Source organism: Panthera onca, chromosome C1 (genome assembly GCF_046562875.1).
Source record: "Panthera onca isolate mPanOnc1 chromosome C1, mPanOnc1 haplotype 2, whole genome shotgun sequence".
NCBI lineage: Eukaryota > Metazoa > Chordata > Mammalia > Carnivora > Felidae > Panthera > Panthera onca.
In genome coordinates this window covers 221,321,673-221,339,462 of record NC_138346.1, presented here as the reverse complement: position 1 = coordinate 221,339,462, position 17,790 = coordinate 221,321,673, and the positions used below count along the sequence as shown (strand labels likewise).

The following is a 17,790-nucleotide window of genomic DNA, read 5'->3' as shown; positions in this document are numbered from 1 at the left end:
AAACTGACGAGAGACTAAACATAAAGATAAAGATTTTATTTGTGCTGCGTGTCCCCGCGTTTTCCACTCAGCAGCCAGAAGTCCCCTGTCCTGGGGACCCTGTGCACATGCCGACCCGGCACCCAGCTTGGTAGCCTCCGTTGCTTTGCCGCCACCAGCCTCCCACCCGCCCTCCTGCCCCATCTCTGGCTCCTCAAAGCCCCGGGACAACCCCAAATGTTCAGTCCCTTTACCTGACACCACCATATTCTGCCCCTGTGCCTCGTCCAGGGTTCCCCACAGGAGGGGCTCCAGCCTCTGCCCTACAGACCCTCACCCTGCTAGGGCCGCCCTCCTATAGGCCCCTATGGGTTCCCGCTCACGGTCTCAGGAGCCAAGAAGGCCTTGGCCACATGCCCCCGGGGTTCAGGGGTCAAAGAGGCCTCAGAGGTTTTCACTACCCCAGCCCACTTGTAAACAGGGCAGATAGTCTCTGGGACACCCCCCTCCACCTGAAGGCCACCCAGTCTCCTCGCCCTTGCCCCCTGCCCGGATTTCCAGCTGCAGCCTTGCTGCTGCACTGACACCTTCTAGTTTCCAACGCTTTGTCCTGCTTCTCACCCCAGCTCGCCAAATGAAACATAGGACACCCCGTCAAATTTGATTTCGGATAAGCCACGCGTAATTTAGTACAATCTCCAATACTGCATGTCCGAAATGCGAGTTTCACCGGACACCCTATGTTTTTATTTGCTAATCTGGCCGCCTTACTAACCAGCTCCTGGCTCAGCCCTACCCACCCAGCCTTCCAGAATCTCCCTCTTTCCAGGTGTGGAGCACAGCCGTGGCCTCAGCCGCTGGCTAGACCTTTGGGTGGAATCCAAGGGAGCCAGGACCGAGGACACTGGCTCCTTCCTAGATGCCACAGGACACAGGGATCAAAGGGCAAGACCTGAGGCAGCACCTCGTCCTGAGCCCCTGGGGCCACTTCTTTGTCCTGCGTCTTCCTGGACCGAGCCTGGATCCTACCGGCTGGGGCTGGGGCTGCGGCTGCGGCTGCGGCTGCGGCGCCCCTGCCCCACCTGCCGGCGGAAGTAGTGGATGGCAGAGATGGTGCCGATGTTGGCCAACAAGACTGCAAGAGAAGCATGAGAGAGCCTCCTGAGTGCCGGCCGCCTTCCGGTCTGGCCGCTGTCTTCTATGCACACGGCCCGGCCCCCCAAGGGCAGGAGGAGGCCGGCGGAACTAGGGGTGGGTCAGGGGAGACATCTGTGCCTCTCCACGCACCCCTCATCCCTGCTGGCCCGGCAGCCGAGACTGGACACCAGCTGTCATCCTGGGCACCAGCCCCCTCCTCCCCCAGGGCCCCCGAACCTGTTTTCCAGGCGTCTGGGGTGTGCAGGTCTGACGTTCTCACAGCCCAGGTGGCAAAGGCTACGAACACCAGGCACATGTCATTCTGGCTGAAGGTAAACGAGGTGAGAGGCTCCCGGGGCTCTCCTAGGGAAAAGAAGCATGCTCTGTGCTCCGGCTCCACCCAGGCTCGTCTGTCCCAGACACGCTGTCTGAGTCACTTCTTCCGTGCAGTACCCCGTCCCAGGACACAGGGTAGTGTGTGGCACAGTTGAGTCAAGCTGACCTCAGCAGGATTTGCCGCTGGGGCACCATTTCCTGGTTTGTAAAATATCTTGCAGGGAAATGTGAGAGAAAGTCTATTGAGTGCCCGACCCAGCAGGCAGCAAGGCCTGAGCGTGAGCTGTCCCGGTGTCTACTGTGCTAGAGGCCGGGGGCAGGGCACTGCTGTCATCTGGGCCCGGATACAGAATGACGGCCAGTGCAGAGACAAGTTCCTGAGTGGCCGTGGTGTCTGGCCTCATCCACCCCACCTGGACTGTGTCCTGGGATGGCCAGGAGCTAGTCCATCCTTCCCGGATCATCCCTAAGGCCCCCCTAAGGGCTCATGACCCGGGGTCCTAGCCTGCCCCTCCCCAGCAGCCCTCCTGGCTGAGCTCTCTGGACAGTACGTTCCCGGGACCTGGACAGCCCCGGGGCCCACGCGACACTCACCTGCTTGGCTGAGCTCTCTGGACACTACGTTCCCGGGACCTGGACAGCCCCGGGGCCCACGCGACACTCACCTGCTTGCCCGACTGCCAGGCTGAGCTGCTCTGCTGTGACTGGGCTAGGCTCTGGTGAGGTTCCAGACCCCACTCCCCAGGGGACCGACCCGGGGGGCTCTGTGGCCTGCAGCTGGAGAAGGGCAGCCAGCTCTAGCACGCCCCCCGACACGTCCTCCCCAAGGAAGTGTTCATAGGCCTCGGGGATGGAGATGGGCACGGGGTCTCCAGGCGGACAGGCTGGCACAGGCTCAGCTTGTGGGGGGTGGGCCACGGAGTGCCCCCCCCAGTGCCCTGACCTCTGGGCTCGGCGGTCCTGGAAGAAGAACTCGCACGTGTCCGGCCACTGTACTCCGGCCAGCGCCTGGTCAGCTTCTGCCGCCTCCACGGCATCTTTATCCTCCTCCTCAATAGTGTCACAAAAAAAGAACTCGTAGGCCTCTGGGAGGGTCACTGCAAAGCTGCGCCTGGGCCTAGACCCCACAGAGGCAGAGGGGGGAGGGGAAGGCAGGTGTTTGAGGATCCGAGGCTGGGGGGACCGGGGCCCGACTGCCATGGCATCCCAGCCTCCAGGCCTGTCTCGGCCCCCGGCTGCTGTCCTGGGAGGCGCGGGCCGGGCTGTGGCTGGTGAGGGTGGGCCTGAGGTTTCTCCCAAACCTGGCTCCTCAGGGCTGGGCACGGCCATGGAAAATCGCACTCTCTTCTTCTTGGGTGCTTGAACAGAGCCTGGTGGGGGGGGCTCCCCCGAGTGATGTCCAGGGGCACCTGCTGAAGGCTCCCCTCTGGGTTTCTCTTGGTGTCCTCCTGGAGACACAACAGAGCTCAAACACAGCCTGGCCATTGGGGCAGCCTCCACCTCCACCAAGTCAGGCCCAGCCCGGGGAAGGGGAGCAGGTGTAGACACACCTGCATCGGATCGGGTCTTGGAAACAAGGTGAGGCAGAGCACGTGTAGATGAGTCCACTTCTGGCTTAACCACTGGGCCCACCACAGGTAGGTCCGTGTCCAGTCTAGACTTGGGGGCAGGTGTAGACAGAGCCATGTCAGGCTGAAGCTTGGAGGCGAGTGTAGACGGAGCCACATCTGACTTAGCTACGGAGATATCTGGATGAGTCTCCTGGGCAGGTGTGGACGCGGTGTGTGGCTCGGCTCTGGGGGTCATTCTGAGTGGGTCTGTACCTTGCTCAGTCGTAGGGACTGGTGTAGACAGACCCAAATCTGTTCCTTGCCTGGTCATCTGCACAGGCGCTCCTGCAGACTCTGGACTCAGTCCGTTCTGCCTGGTTCCTGGTGTCTGCTCTGCTGTTCCAGCCGAGAGACCCTTCCCCCTGGACCCAGCCAGACCAAGGTCCTCCTTGGGCCTGGCCTCAGCAGGCAGCAGGGAGCCCAGGTGGGTGGGAGCGGAGCCCGGAGTACTCGAGCACCGGCCCCCCTTGGCTCCGGCCGTGTGCCTCTTCTTTCGGCCAGGGCTGCGTGGCGCGGCTCCAGGAGTGCCGGGGGGCCTCTGGGGAGCAGTGGTGCAGCCGGGAGACTCGGGGCTCTGAGGAGACTCACCAGGGGGACTAGGATCAGGGTCCTGGGGGGCTGGCCCCTGCAGAAGTCTCTGCATCTCGTCTCTGGAAGACGCTGGCCCTGGGAGCGACGAGCTGTGACCTAGAGGGGCGGCGTCAGATGCGAGGGACGGCAAAGCTTCTGACTGTGCGGACGTGCCGGGCATCTGCTGATCAGCCCCCAGGGCCAAGACAGGCTCACGCCAAGACCTGCTGACCAGTGGCCGGGCAGCGGCCTTGTCCTCCTTCTTGAAACCAGGCCAGCCCCTCCCCCCAGCAGCCGGCTGCCCCTCGAGGAGGGGTGGGGGCCCAGGGGGACTGAGGCCACTGCTGTCCCCTTGGTCAATGTCACTGGACAAGAGCTCATCCGCAGAGGCCAGGCTGGCCTGCGGGAGGCCACACTCTTCAGTCGTGGCTGCAAACTCGGCCCAGTCCTGGTCACTCAGCTGGATGCTGTACTGGAAGTTTTCCATTTCAGGTCAGCAGAGGCGCTTGAGCAGCACAGCCTGAGGCTAGGTGGGATCTTCACGGACCCAGGCCCCGGACACAGGCCAGCATACGCTGCCACCACCCTGCCCAGTCCCCGGGGTGCCCCCCACCTCCTTGGCTCGGGGGCCGGCGCTCCATCTATGTCCTGCAAGAGAGCAGAAAAGGGAATCCGGAGGGAAGCTGAGCTGCTGTCAAACCCGACCTCTCCTCCGAGTTAGAGAACGCGCGGCTCCCGCTTTGCCTGTTTCCAAACTGACCCCTAATAATAACCGTGTAATGACATATGTTACATTCTGCAAATCAAATAGTGAGGCACACTAAGAAAATAGGGTTCCTTGTGTTTGAATTTTTGTCCCCAGAAGTGGTTTACGTCACATCTTTGAGCATTTTCTGTGCAGCTAGGTCAGCCTCACTTTCTCCAACTTTCCTGCAGAACGGTAGGTACCAAAGTAAACTTCATACAGCAAAACCCATTTCAAGGGTCACTCACTGGGAGTCAGTTCACGTGGGGGATGGCCAACTCTGGCCTGTCCCCACGGGCCCACGGTGGCAGCTGGCCACGGAGGAGGGGTGGCAGCGTCCAGCAAGCGACCAGCCTTTGGGGATGACCTTCCACCATCCTTGGCTGGGACAGGTTTCCGGGCTTCCCCTGAGTTCAAGGTCACTCTAGTGCTGGCCAGAGCCCACTCAGAGGTCACCAGGGAGCCCCTGGCTCTGCCCCTGGCCTAGGCAGGAGGTCACAGAGCAGAAATGAGCCTCCTAACTCCCAGTGGGTTACTAGAGCCATCCTCAAGGTCTGCGCCCCTGACCCAGGCCTGCCCAGCGAGCAGAGCCCCCTTGTCTGCCTCATCTCTGTGAACAAAGGCGACCCCAACTGCCTGAGAGCCCCTAGTGTCTCAGCCTCCTATGGGAGGTGACCTTTGACCTTTGGCCAGCCACCACCGCACCCTGGGAGGTGGGAGGTCACTCTGGTCAGGCCGGTGCTGAGATGAAGATTCCTTGAGACCGGAGCACTGTGGCTTCCTGACCCACTGAAATGTCCCCTCCTCTCTGGCCCTTGGGGAAGTCCCTCTGGGGCTGTCTGACTTTCGGACTTCTTGGGGTGGGAACAAGGGACTAACAGTGTCATACCTGGGACCCTGTGGCCAGCCAGGGCAGTGGAGCTGGGCGTCCGAGCTGCCTGTCCCAGAGCGGCATGGTGCTGGGCTCACCACACAGGCCCCACCCCCACTGCCAAAAATACCCCATCCCTGTGGTCACATGTCTCCTGTCAGCCGTCAAGGTCCAGGCCACAAATAGATGGCATTTGAGGGGCCTCCAGCTACGTGAGGGACACCTTCCTGGGCAGGTCAGATGCCGGCCAGAGAATGCGAACCTGCAATCAGTTCTGCACGGGCCTCCTCTTTCCCAAGCTGAAGGCCACACTGCACTCTTGGCCCGGGCTGACTTTTCCTCTTAAAGTGGCCTCACCTGCTATGAACCCTCCCCCCTGCCAGCAGCGCCGCCCCCACCTCCCACCAGCCCAGGCCTGTCTGGGTCTTAGGGCCTTGCCCTGTCGTCTGTGTGGAATAGAGAGGGTTACTGAGTGATGATAAAGGGGGAAATGACCTTTCCAGAATGTTCCTAGAGATCCTTTGGAGGTGGGCCGCTGATGACTGGGTGTGGAATAGTGGAGTGAGGCGTGCACCTCTCTCCTCCGGCCTCCAGAGGGTTACTGGCCCCTTCCCAGGCAGCACTGTTGCACCTGCCGGTGGGGGCAAAGGGGCAAGTGGGGCCACTGAGGGCTCTTGGTAGCCAGCATGCCGAAGGGGAATGGGCTTTGGCCTCTAGAGAGGGTTGGGAGGGTTCAGGGGAGGAAAGTGCATTACTCTGCACCAGCATCTCTCCTGACCTAGACGCCGGTGGTGGGCCCAAGGAGGAGGAGGGAAAACAGAGTCTGTTCCTTCAAGAAAGGGGGCCTGGTGCTGCCACCCCCAGCGGAACCAGTCACCAAGAGTAGGCAGGCAGGGGTAACAGTGCCTCAGAGATGGGCCTCCAGAGTGCCCCTCCTCTGCCAGACCTCCCTGAGCACTCTTTCCAAAACTTATCCATCCTGGGAGGGGGCACAAAGAAGACCCTGTTTTCAGAGTTGAGCCTGGTGAGGCACAGAGAGGGTGAGCGACTCCTGCCTGACCACACAGCTAGCAAATGGCAGAGCTAGGACCCAGCGCCCTTAGCTGCGCTCCAGGCCATCCTGATCTCGGGGCTGATAGTGCCCATCCCACACAGGTCATTGTAACACACACTTGTGGCTTCCAGGCTATAAGGGATGTGAAGGGGGAGTAAGGGAGCCAGACAGCAAACGTCTAAACAGACAGGTAGATGAGATCATCTCCGACAGCAACACAATGGAAGAAAGAAGTATTGTGGAGAGAAGGGGTGCCCCGGAGGGGCTGGAGACTTCTCTGACGAGAGGCCCTTGGGCTAAAAGGCCTTTGAGAGCCTGAGGGACAGGACTCAGTGGGTGGGAGACAGAGAGGGCCAAGGCCATAAGGGTGATGGTGGAGAGGCAGCTTCACACAGGGGGAGCAAGGCCGGGGCGCTTCGATTCCCAGTAAGCCAGCCAATGTATGACACGTGCAGGAAGGGCACAAACTGTGTAGGAAAGGACCCTGCCTGTCGGTGTGTGCCACCCGGCCACCTCGTGCAGGCCAGCCTGGCCCATAGTGAACTTTACATAAGTGGAGTTGTGCCCCAAGAACCTTTCCGCGTCTGCGTAAAAAGAAAAACTAGTTTCCTACTCACACTGTTCTCCTGTGAGTCTCCTGTGCTACCCACACAACACACTTCACTTCTGTTTCTGACACCAGCTGGGTGTCCTACGGCTTAACTCAATTCTGACACCATCTACCTGGAGACAGCATGAGATCCCCAGGTGAAGGGCTCAGTCCCACAAGACTGCCCGCCCCCCTTCCGAGTTTAGTCACAGGTAGTGGGTCCCCAGGTCACCCACAACTTGTTGGCTACAGACCAGTTTCCCATGACCCTTCCCCCTTGGATTTGATGAACTTACAAGAGCAGCTCACGGAAGTCAGGGAAACATTTACTTACGTTTACCGGTTTACCGTACGAGGGTATGATAAAGGGTACAGATGAACAGCTGGATGGAAGAGATGTGTGGGGTGAATTATGGCCTGGGTGCCACTCTCCCCACACCTGCACATGTTCAGCAACATGGAAATTCTGTGAACCCCATACGATCGGGATTTTATGGAGGCTTCCTCACATAGGCATGATGGGTCATTAAATCCAATTCCAGCCCCTCCCTCTCCGGAAGAGGGGGTGTTGCTGGGGCTGAAATTTCCAAGCTTCTAATCCTGGCTGGTCCTTCTGGTGAGTATCTCTATCCCAGAGCCCACCCGGAGTCAGCTCATTAGAACAAAAGGTGGTCCTGGTGCTCTTATCACTTAGGAATTTACAAGGGTTTCAGTAGCTCTGGGCCCGGAACTGGGAGCAGAAACGAATATGTGTATTTTCTACAATCTCACGTCTGCCTCCTCGGAGCCTCAACGTGATTCGGAGTCAGGCACCTCGGGGGCTGTGCTGGTCAGTTTCACCACCAACAGTGGCCTCGTCTCTGCATCATGTTTCTGTGGAAGGAGATTTGGGTTGTTTCCGCTTCACAGTCGCAAACGTGCCCGAACGTTTCTCTCGGAAAACCTGTGTACTTGGCCTCAGAGAGGCCAGAGGGTCGGGTCGGGGGGCGAGCTTGTTCAGCTTCAGAAGCCACTGCCCGACGGTTTCCCGAGTGGCTGCGCATCTGCTCCGACTGCAGGACACGCGCAGGTCGTCTCTGTGCTGCGCATCCTCACGGACCGCCGTCTCTGCCACTCGGCGCTCTGGTGGCTCCGTGGTCATGCCACACTGCCATTTAATCCACATTCCCTTTGGCCCCTGGCCTTTCTATTCCCTTGAGGGTGTGTCTTCCCGGTGCTTGTGCCACCTTCATATGCCTTCTCCTCACGGGTTTGTAGGGCTTGTGCACTCTGGACGAGAACTCCTCACTGCTGTCTGTATTATCAATACCTTCCCTCAGTCTCACATTCTCACTCTCTTAACAGTGCCTTTTGGTGAACAGTTTTAAATTTTAATATGGTGCAAGTGATCAACAGCTTCCTTTACGGTATCATCATTTCTGTTCTTTTAAAGAAACTTTGCCTGCCCCAAAGTCATAAAGACTTCATAAAGGTATCCTTGTATATTTTGTTAAAGCTTTGCCTTTTAGCTTTCAAATTGTATCTGCAACCCACCTGGTATTGATGGGAGGTCCTGCCACACTTTTTTGTTTCCGTGCGGACACCTAGTTGGCCCAGTGCCATGTCAAGGCTTGGGTGGCACACGTGTGTGGGTTTATCTGTCTACAGGGGCAAAGCAGCACAGCCCCACATGGGGTTGGAGCCCCATAAGGTGAGGAGGTTTGGAGGGTTTGGGACAGGGGCTTTTTAACAATTGCCCTGGCTGCCCTGGGAGAGGCAGGGAGACCAGCTCTGAGACTGCGGGGAGGGAGCAGGGGGACTAGGGTGAGGCCATGTGAGGACTGAGCTCTCCCCAGAGGCTTTCCTTTCCTCCTCTCCCACCCAATCTTGGAGGACCTCATCGTGGGGGGCAGTGGAGGGATGTCTGCTGTAGGATGAGGAAACCAGGCAGAGCTCTGTAGCACATCAGGATATGTTCCACAGTGGATGTTAAGTCTTGGTGGAGACCTGGGCCAGGGGGAACAAGTGATGGATAGATGGGCAGTCAGACACACATTCCATGGAGCCGGGAGCATGGGCCCAAGCAGGGGGAAAGGTGCAGGAAGAGGGAAGTAGAGGGCAGCCTGCTGTACCCCCAGGGACCACATGAGGGCACCAGAGTTCCACCGGAAGCAGACAGAGCTCAGCCCTTCCGGCCCTTACCCAGGTCTGAGGGAATGGACACTTGGGGGACGCTAGGCTCCCTTTCCTGAAGCCATGTAGTCCCCTTGAGCCCTTGAACTTGAGACAGTAAAAGTAAGCCAATTTCGATGAGTAGCTATTATGTGCCAAGGAGTCTTTCTCTTTTCTTTAAGTTTTATTTTAAGTAGACTCCACTCCCAACACGGGGCTTGAACTCACGAGGCTGAGATCCTGAGATCAAGATTCCCATGCTCTACCAAATGAGCCAGCCAGACACCCCACGTGCCAAGCAGTCGTAAACGCTTTACACAAATTATGAGCTTTTAACTTTTTAAAAAATAGTTTTATTGAGGTATAACTTACATACAATAAACTGCACATATTTGAGTGTAAAATTTGCTAAGTTTTGACATTTGTGATGCCCAGGAAGCCATCACCATAATCCAGAGAGTGAACATGCTCATCACCCCTAAAGGTTCCTATGCTCTTGGTGATACCTCCTTCCCCTACTCCCAAGGTAACCATCAATCTGGATTTGGTAACTATAGTTAGGTGACACTGTCTAGAACTATTACGCTAACGGAAATAAGTCAGTCAGAAAAAGATAAATATATGATTTTACTCATATGTGGAATTTAAGAAACAAAACATGAATATAGGGGAAGAGAGGCAAAAATAAGATAAAAACAGAGAGGGAGACAAACCATAAGAGACTCTTAAATACAGAGAACAAACTAAGGGCTGCTGGAGGGGCACTGGGTGGGGGGATGGGCTAGAAGGGGGATGGGCATTAAGGAGGGCACTTGTCAGGATGAGCACTGGGTGTTATACATAAGTGATGAATCGCTAAATGCTATTCCTGAAATCATTATTATACTGCATGTTAACTAACTTGGATAAAAAACAAAAAACTAACTGTGCTTGAGCCATAAAAATAAAAAATAAATTGAAAAAAGAAAATATCAAATAAATAAAATGGCTGCACCATTTTACATTCTTATCAACAATGTAAAAGTATTCTAATTTCTCCACAAGTTTGCTAACACCCCCATCTGTACTTTAAATTTTTTTTTAATTTTATTTTATTATTTTTCACAGTGATCTTGGGCACCTAGGTAGCTCAGTCGGTTAAGCATACGACTTCAGCTCAGGTCATGATTTCGCAGTTCGTGAGTTCGAGCCCTGCATCGGGATCTGTGCTGACAGCTCAGAGCCTGGAGCCTGGAGTTCTGTGTGTGTCTCTCTCACTCAAAAATACATAAACATGAAAAAAATAAGTAAATAATAATCTCTATACCCAATGTGGGACTCTCACTCATGACCCTGAGATCAAGAGTCATATGCTGTACTGACGGGGCCAGCCTTTTTTTTTTTTTTTTTTTTTTTTTTTGAGAGGGAGAGAGAGAGAGCACCAGTGGGGGAGAGGGGCAGAGGGTGAGAGAGAATTTTAGGCAGGCTCAGAGCTCAGTGCAAAGCCCAACACAGGGCTCAATCTTAGGACCCTGGGCTCGTGACCTGAGCTGAAATCAAGAGTCACTCAACCGACTGAGCCACCCAGACGCCCCTTTTTAATTATACCTATCCTGGTGGGTGTGAAGTGGTATCTCATTGTGGTTTTGATTTAAATTTCCATGATGGCTATGATGCTGAGTGGCTTTTCAGGTGTTTGTTGGCCATTTATATATCTTTGGAGAAATGTCTGTTCAGATTTTTCACCCATTTTTTTTTTTAGTTGGGTTGTCTTTTTATTATTGAGTTGAGAGTTATCTATATATTATATATATATATATATATATATATATATATAATACCTATTAATACATATTTATATATTTAATACATATTTATATATTATATGCATGTTTTGCATTGTTTTTCTCCTCTTTCAATTTTTTTTAGATAATGCCTGTTGAGGCACAAGTTTTAATTTTTACGAAGTTCAATTTATCCTTTTTCTTTTGTCACTTATGCTTTTAGTATCATGCCTAAAAAGGCTTTGCTTAAGGCCCTTCATCACCCAAGATCATTTTCTTCTAAAAATTTTATGAAAGTTTTAGCTCTTACATTTATGTGTAGTATCTGCTTTGAGTTAATTTCTGTGTATGGTGTGAGGAAGGGAATGGCTGATCAGATGTCCCAACATTTGTTGAAATGACTCTTCCCACATTAGGTTGTCCTGACATTCTTGTTGAAAATGAACTGACTGTAAATATGACGGCTTATTTCTGAACTCTCAGTTCTATTCCACCAGTCACTATGCTTAACCTCATGCTAGTTCCACACTGTCTTAATTATTATTGCTTTGTAATAAGTTTTGAAATCAGGAAGTTTGAACCCTCCAACTTTGCTTTTCTTTTTCAAGACCATTTTGGATATTCAGGGTTGCTTAAATTTCCATATGAATTTGGAAATTCAGCTTGTCTGTTTCTGCAAAAATCTTAACTAAAACCTTGTTAGAGATTGCATTAAAACCAAAGGCCTGTTTGTAAAGTATTAGCATCTTTTTTTTTTAAGTTTATGTATTTTGAGAAAGCGAGAGAGAGAGAGAGACAGAGAGAGAGAGAGACAGAGAGAGAGAGAGAGAGAAGGAGAAACACGGAGCTTGACGCGGCGGCTTGGAACCCATAAACCATGAGATCATGACCTGAGCTGAGATCAAGGGCCAGATGTTCAATTGTCTAAGCCACCCAGGCACCCCTGTGAAGTATCAATATCTGAACAATGTTTAATCTTCTGATCCATGAGATACCTTTTCATTTATTTAGAACTTCTTTACTCTCTTTCAGTAAATGTTCTGTTGTTTTAAAGCCTGAGTTTTGCACTTCTTTTATTAAATATATTCCTAAGTATTTTATTCTTTTTGATGTTATTATTAGTGAAAGATTTCTTAATTTCATTTTCAAAAGTATTAGATGCCAGTGTTTGGAAATACTACTGATTTTTAAAATATCTATTTTGCACCCTGCAACCTCACTTAATTCATGTATTAGTTTTGATAGTTTTCCTAGTGGATTTCTTTGCATATAAGATCATGTCACTTGAACACAGGCAGTTTTACTTCTTCCTTTCCAGTATGGGTGACTTCTATTTCATTTCTTTGCCTCATTGGCTTGAACTCCCTACACCGCCGGACAGAAGCGGCAAGAATGGACACCATTGTTTTATCCCCGTATCGCGGCAGTTTGATTATGTGGCTCCTTGACGTAGTTTTCTTCAAATTTCTTAGGCTTGAGTTTCAATGAGCTTCTTGGATCTGTGGGTTTATAGTTGACATCAATATTGGAAAAATTCTATTCATTATTTCTCAGTGTTTTTGTTGTTGTTGTTGTTTTGCCTCCCCTTCCTCCTCCTTCTGGGACTCCAATTACATGTATATTAAGCCACTTCAAGTTGTCCCACAACTAACTAATGTGCTTTTCTTGTCTGCTTCTTTTCCACTTTTTAAGTCTCTTTCACTTTGAATAGGTTTTATGGGTATACTTGCAGTTCACTATTACCAGTATTTTCCTCCTCAATGTCTAATCTGCCATCACACCCATGTCTAGAAGCTCAGTGGGTTTCCATGAAGGTCTCTCAAACCTTCGGTCTTTCCTGTAGCTTCTTGAACATATGAAGTATCACTGTAACAACACTTTTAATGTCTTTGTCTACTGTTTCCATTACCTGTGACATTTCTGCTTTACTTCAATTGATCAATTTTTCTCCTATCATGGGTCATATTGTCCTGCTTCCTTGTATGCCTGGTAATTTTTTACTGGCTGCCAGACATCATGAATAGTAATTGTTGGGTGCTGGATATTTCTGTGTTCCAATAAATATTCCTGGGCTTTGTTCTGGGGCTTTGTCTGGAGACAGCTTGATCCCCTGGGGCCTTGTTCATAAACTTTATTAGGAACAGCACTCACCGTAAGGCTAATTGTCCCTCACTACTGGAACAAGTCCTTCTGAATACTCTACCATGTGCCCTATGAATTACGGGCTTTTCCAATCTGGCTAGAGATGAGCCTGGGTAAACTCAGAGGATTTTTCTCTCTAATCGTTTCTGGTGGCTCCTTTCCTGGCCTCAAGGAGTTTCCTCCCAGTGTGATCCAATCAGCCTTCAGGGAGACCCTCTGCATGTCTCTGGAGTCCCCTCTGTGGCTTCTCTCTCCTTGCTGACACTCTGTCACAGGACTCCAGCAGTGGACCCCCAGCCCCACCCTGTCAGCTCTGCCTCCTGGACTCAGGAAGTCTGCTAAGCTCTGCCTGGCTTCCCCTCCCTGAGGTCAAGGCCTAAACACCGTCTTCTGACAGCTGGGGCAACACAGGGCTCACTTCACTGGTTTCTCACTTCTCAGGGACCCTACTGAGGGAAAAGCCTACTATTTCATATATTTTGTCCAGTTTTTAGTTGTTTCAGGCAAGAAAGTAAATCTGGTCCCTGCTACTCCATCTTTGCTGGAAACAACTGTCATTATGCAGATTATTCACTTAATCCCTTCAACCACACAGCACTACCAGGGAGGTACTATTACTAACCTTATTTTACATGTGAGATTCTGTAACTTGCCCAAGGTCACACAACGAAGTGACAGCAGAAATAAAATTCAGTATCAGTCTGTGCTAGAAGCCTTCCCTGAACCACTCCTGTGCTGACAAGACCTTGAGGGGGTGCCCCACCCAGAGATTGTGGGTGTGGGATGCACGTCTGTGGCCTTCCCAAACACAGAGCACACTGAAGAAGTTCAAGGACATGGGAGAGAAGGTCTGAGTCTGTATGTCTTTATGGGAAAGGCCTTGGCCACCTCTGAGGGGGTCTCTATCTCTATGTAACTCGGTCTCTAGCTCTGACCATGGGACCGTGTGTCTCTGGCACTGCATGTCTGTCCCCCTCAGTCACCCGCCCAGGTGGAGCCCAGTTCTAGGCGGGACAATCCCTGGAAGCCCAGAGGCAGGTGCTGCTCTAGGAACAGCAGGTAACTGCTTCCCCTCCCCCCCCACCTTCCCTTCTCCAAACTTCCCCCGACATCACATCGCAGGTCTGAGGGGACTGTGCCCCCCAGACTCCAGTGGATGGCAGCCAAGAAACCCACAGCCCAGTTACACGTGCACACGCAGTTGCAGCCACAGGCCGTGCAGTCACAGCTGCCAGCTCTAAGAACTTGTTGGGGACTGGAACATTCTAGCACTATTTCGTTCATTTCACACAACCCTCCCAAGCTCCAGACGGGGTTGGCCCAGACATTCCCCAGGGTTCTGGGGCTCATGCTGGGCAGGCAGGTCTCCCCACCCAGGAGGAAGCTGCCTTGCTGCCTTTGGGGAAAAGGTCAGATTGGAGGCAGGTGATGACGCTCATGGGGGTTGGGGGGAAGCCCATGGCTCCTCAGGCCCCACCCTCCCAACTGTCTGTGCCTGTGTGCCAGGGAAGGACCCCGTGTGTGCCCTCTGCGGGGGGGGGGGGGGTCCTTCTGTGTACCCTAGTGCCAGGGAGGAGCCACCCACACAAAAGAGCATTAGCCTAGACACCCGAACCTTAGTTTCTGTCTTCAGAGGGGCAGGCATTCACCCAGCGACTTCTGGAAAGTCAGCAACGGCCTCCTGCCACCAGTCTACTTGGTAACAGTTAGCTCTGGTGTCTAATCCTCTGGGGACCACAGGCTAGGTGGCTTATCCACCACAGAAACATAGGTCTGGAACCTGGAAGTCCGAGATCAGGGTGCCAAAGGGGGTCTGGTTTTGGTGAGGGCCCTCTTCCAGGAAAAGTCTGCCCAAAGATTGCCAGCTCTAAGTGGGCAGACTGGTCAGCTCAGATCCTGGCATGTGACCCTTACCTCTTAATTTTACAAACCAAACTCCTAGAGCCAATTCATGGAACTTTCCCTTTTCCCAAAGCAGAAAAGGAGAGAAGGAAATTGCTTGCTCACGCAGCCAGATGATGGCCTGTCCCACCCCAGCATTGCATTCAGAGCTGGTCTCAATGTACAGAAAGAAGCTCGGCCAGAACTTACATACGGGACACTTTTCCTGACCCTAGACCGGCAGCAGAGCTGAGGTCCAGGGCACCCACTGCAGGGCCCGCGGCCTCAAAGAACAACGAGAAGGGAGTCCAGTCAGCCCCCAGCTCTCTGGGTGTGAGTGTTTGGCACAAGTTGGGGGGTGAGCGCGGGGGCTGGGATGGACACTGCCACCTCCCTACATCCAGGGCTGCTGAGCTCCCCCTCACTGTGCTAAACAGGGCGTGGCAGGGCCTAGCTCGGCCGGTTAAGCGCCCGACTTGATTTTGGCTCCCGGGCACTTTTTTTGTTGTTAGTTCGAGGTCACAGTTTGTGGGATCGAGCCCTGCCGTCAGGCTCTGCGCCGACAGCATGGAGTCTGCTTGAGATTCTCCCTCTCCCTCTGCCCCTTCCCCACTCTCTCTCTCTCACACAATAAATAAACATTAAAAAATAAACAGGGCAAAGGATGCTGGGGGGACCGTGAGTGCGGGGAGAGGCAGAGCTGGAGAAGCGTTCCTCTCCACCAGCCTCTGGCCGGCACAACAGCTGCAGGGAGGTTCCCCCTCCTGGCCCACTGGGTAGGATGTTCCTGCTGGCTCAGGTGCGTGAACCTCCGTTACATTAAGGTCAGGGCTTGATGAGGACCAAGCCCAGGGCTTCAAGCGTCCAACACTGACTTTCTACTCCTCGCCGAGCCCCTATCTCCCCACACAGACATTAAGACTCCTGACTGTGGAGGCCCAGGAAATGAGCCCAAAGCGACCAGGTAGGCGGGCGTCAGGTGGGACACCAGGAGGAAACACCCTCGAGGCAGCAGCAACCAGGTACTTTTTGGTAACCATGGTTACCAGGCTGCCAAAAGAATTGAGGCACCCCACCGAGGAGAAGCGCAGTGTGGCCTGAGTGTCACAGGGTCTGTGCCGGGGGGGCAGGGCCAGCTGCCCATCCAGGGTGGTACGCGCTGTGGCTCTAGCATGAAGCATCCCTCATCTACTGGAGACCTGTAGCCTGTGAATCCCCAACTCCATGCTCTGACTCAGGGTGCCCTATCACTTACACCACAGAAACGATCCCCAGTCTCACCTGGATCCCTCAGGGGTGGACCCGGCCTGTGGCTGGTCAGCACCATGGCAGGGCCCTGGACCTGTCACTGTACCCATCCACTCGGGGCTTGCTAGGAACTGCTTCCAGATCGAAGCCAGACTGGCCAAAAGCAGAATCAATCCACCCCCTGCTTATGACCACAGCTGTAGGGACTATTTCTGGGGTTACTCTCCCCAAAAGTCCAGTCCTCACCCCCACCCAACCTCTTCCACCATTCCATGGTCAGGAAGGCAGGTGGGGGGGACTTGTCAGGTGACCGTGGGTACGTTAGCTGTTTATTGCTATTATTTATTTTATGTACAACTTATTGTTACTTACTGCCACATAACAAATTAAAGTATAATAGCTTAAAACGGCACATCACACAGTTTCTGAGAGACAGGAGTCCAGGAGCTGCTCAGCTGGGTGGTTCTGGCTCAGGATCTCATTAAGTTGTTGTCAAGATGTTGAAAGTGGCTGGGATCTCACCTGAAGCCTCGAGGGGCTGGAGAACCTACTTCTAAACTCACTCTCACTCAGGTCCACACTGTGTTGGCCTTTCCACAGTAAAGGACAGCTGGCCTCCCCCAGAGTGAATATGGCAGGCACGGAACAAGATGTACCTGCAGCCTAACCTTAAAGAGACATCCCGTCACTTCTGCAGGACCTTATTGGTCACATTCACAAGGCTGCAAACCAGGAGGGGACCACTGGTGGCCTTTCAGGAAGTGGTCGACTCCAAGGCCTTTTTCCTTGACCACGGTACATCCCAGTATGGATAGCAGGGGATGGGGAGCAGACTCCAGACACAGCTGTGGGAACTTTCAGCTCAGCTTTCTCCTCTGGAAAGGAGCAGGTCCTGGAGTCAGAGTGAGGCAGAGCTTGCCAGGTGATGGGAGGAGGCTGCCGGGGCCTGGAGACAATCAGGGCGGCCACTGCAGCTTTGGCGCCAGAGCTAAGGCCTCACCTCTCACAGATCAGGGCTCCAAACAGCCCAGCCCCTCCCCTGCTCTGAATTTCCAACTGACTGCAGTTTCGTGGACCTGTTCTTCTGTCACCATAGGGACTGATTCTCCAAATTCCAAAAACCTAGGATTTGCTGTCATCGATTGGTCCCACAGGCAGAAAGGACCCGGATAAACAGGGCTCCCACACCCACAGAGGCAGGCAATTCTGCTGACTGTACATATGGATTCAGCACACATTTATTGACCCTTGATCCTTGCCAGGAACTGGGCTGGAAGGAAACGCAGATACTGAATGAGACTCTGCCTGCTTATGGAAGGGAACCGACCCAGGAGGAGGAGGTCCGTACCCCTCCCCCACTCCTACCACACAGCCTGGCCAGGAGACGGTGCTTCCTAAGTGTCTGCAAGACAAACGCTGAGACAGAAATAGCTGGCTGGGTGGGTAGGAGGCTGGAGTCAAAGGAATAACCAAGAGCCCATCTGGGGGCTGGGGGGGTGGGGGGGTGGGGGGGTGGGGGTGGAGGGGGCAGAAATGGGTGGAAGAGTGGGGAGTGTGGGAAGGAGAACCCCTGATGAGGGAGGGATTACTGCAAACCTGGGGCCATAACTCCTCCCACTGAGGCCTTGTAGAAACTGCTGGAGGGGGTCTGCTGGACTGGGCTGGTGTCCAGGCTGGGCGTGGGGAGGGGTGGGATGCTCTCCACAGCTGGAGG

General features: G+C 53.5%; 1 protein-coding gene across 2 annotated transcripts; it reads right to left on the bottom strand.

Annotated features, from left to right (window-relative positions):
• Positions 1–15: 15 nt before the first annotated feature.
• Positions 16–5,564, bottom strand: PERM1 (PPARGC1 and ESRR induced regulator, muscle 1). 2 transcript variants are annotated; one of them, XM_060625008.3, is made up of 4 exons: positions 5,267–5,557; positions 2,118–4,280; positions 1,354–1,479; positions 16–1,114 (listed from the first exon to the last, which is right to left on the bottom strand). In XM_060625008.3, exons 2-4 carry the CDS (start codon positions 4,117–4,119, stop codon positions 1,005–1,007), a joined length of 2,238 nt encoding a protein of 745 aa, XP_060480991.3. In that variant the 5' UTR covers positions 4,120–4,280; positions 5,267–5,557; the 3' UTR covers positions 16–1,004. The 2 variants fall into 2 exon arrangements, with proteins under 2 accessions (XP_060480991.3, XP_060480990.3); XM_060625007.3 differs by lacking the exon at positions 16–1,114 and having other exon boundaries at positions 1,123–1,479; positions 5,267–5,564.
• Between the last annotated feature and the right edge of the window lie 12,226 nt (positions 5,565–17,790).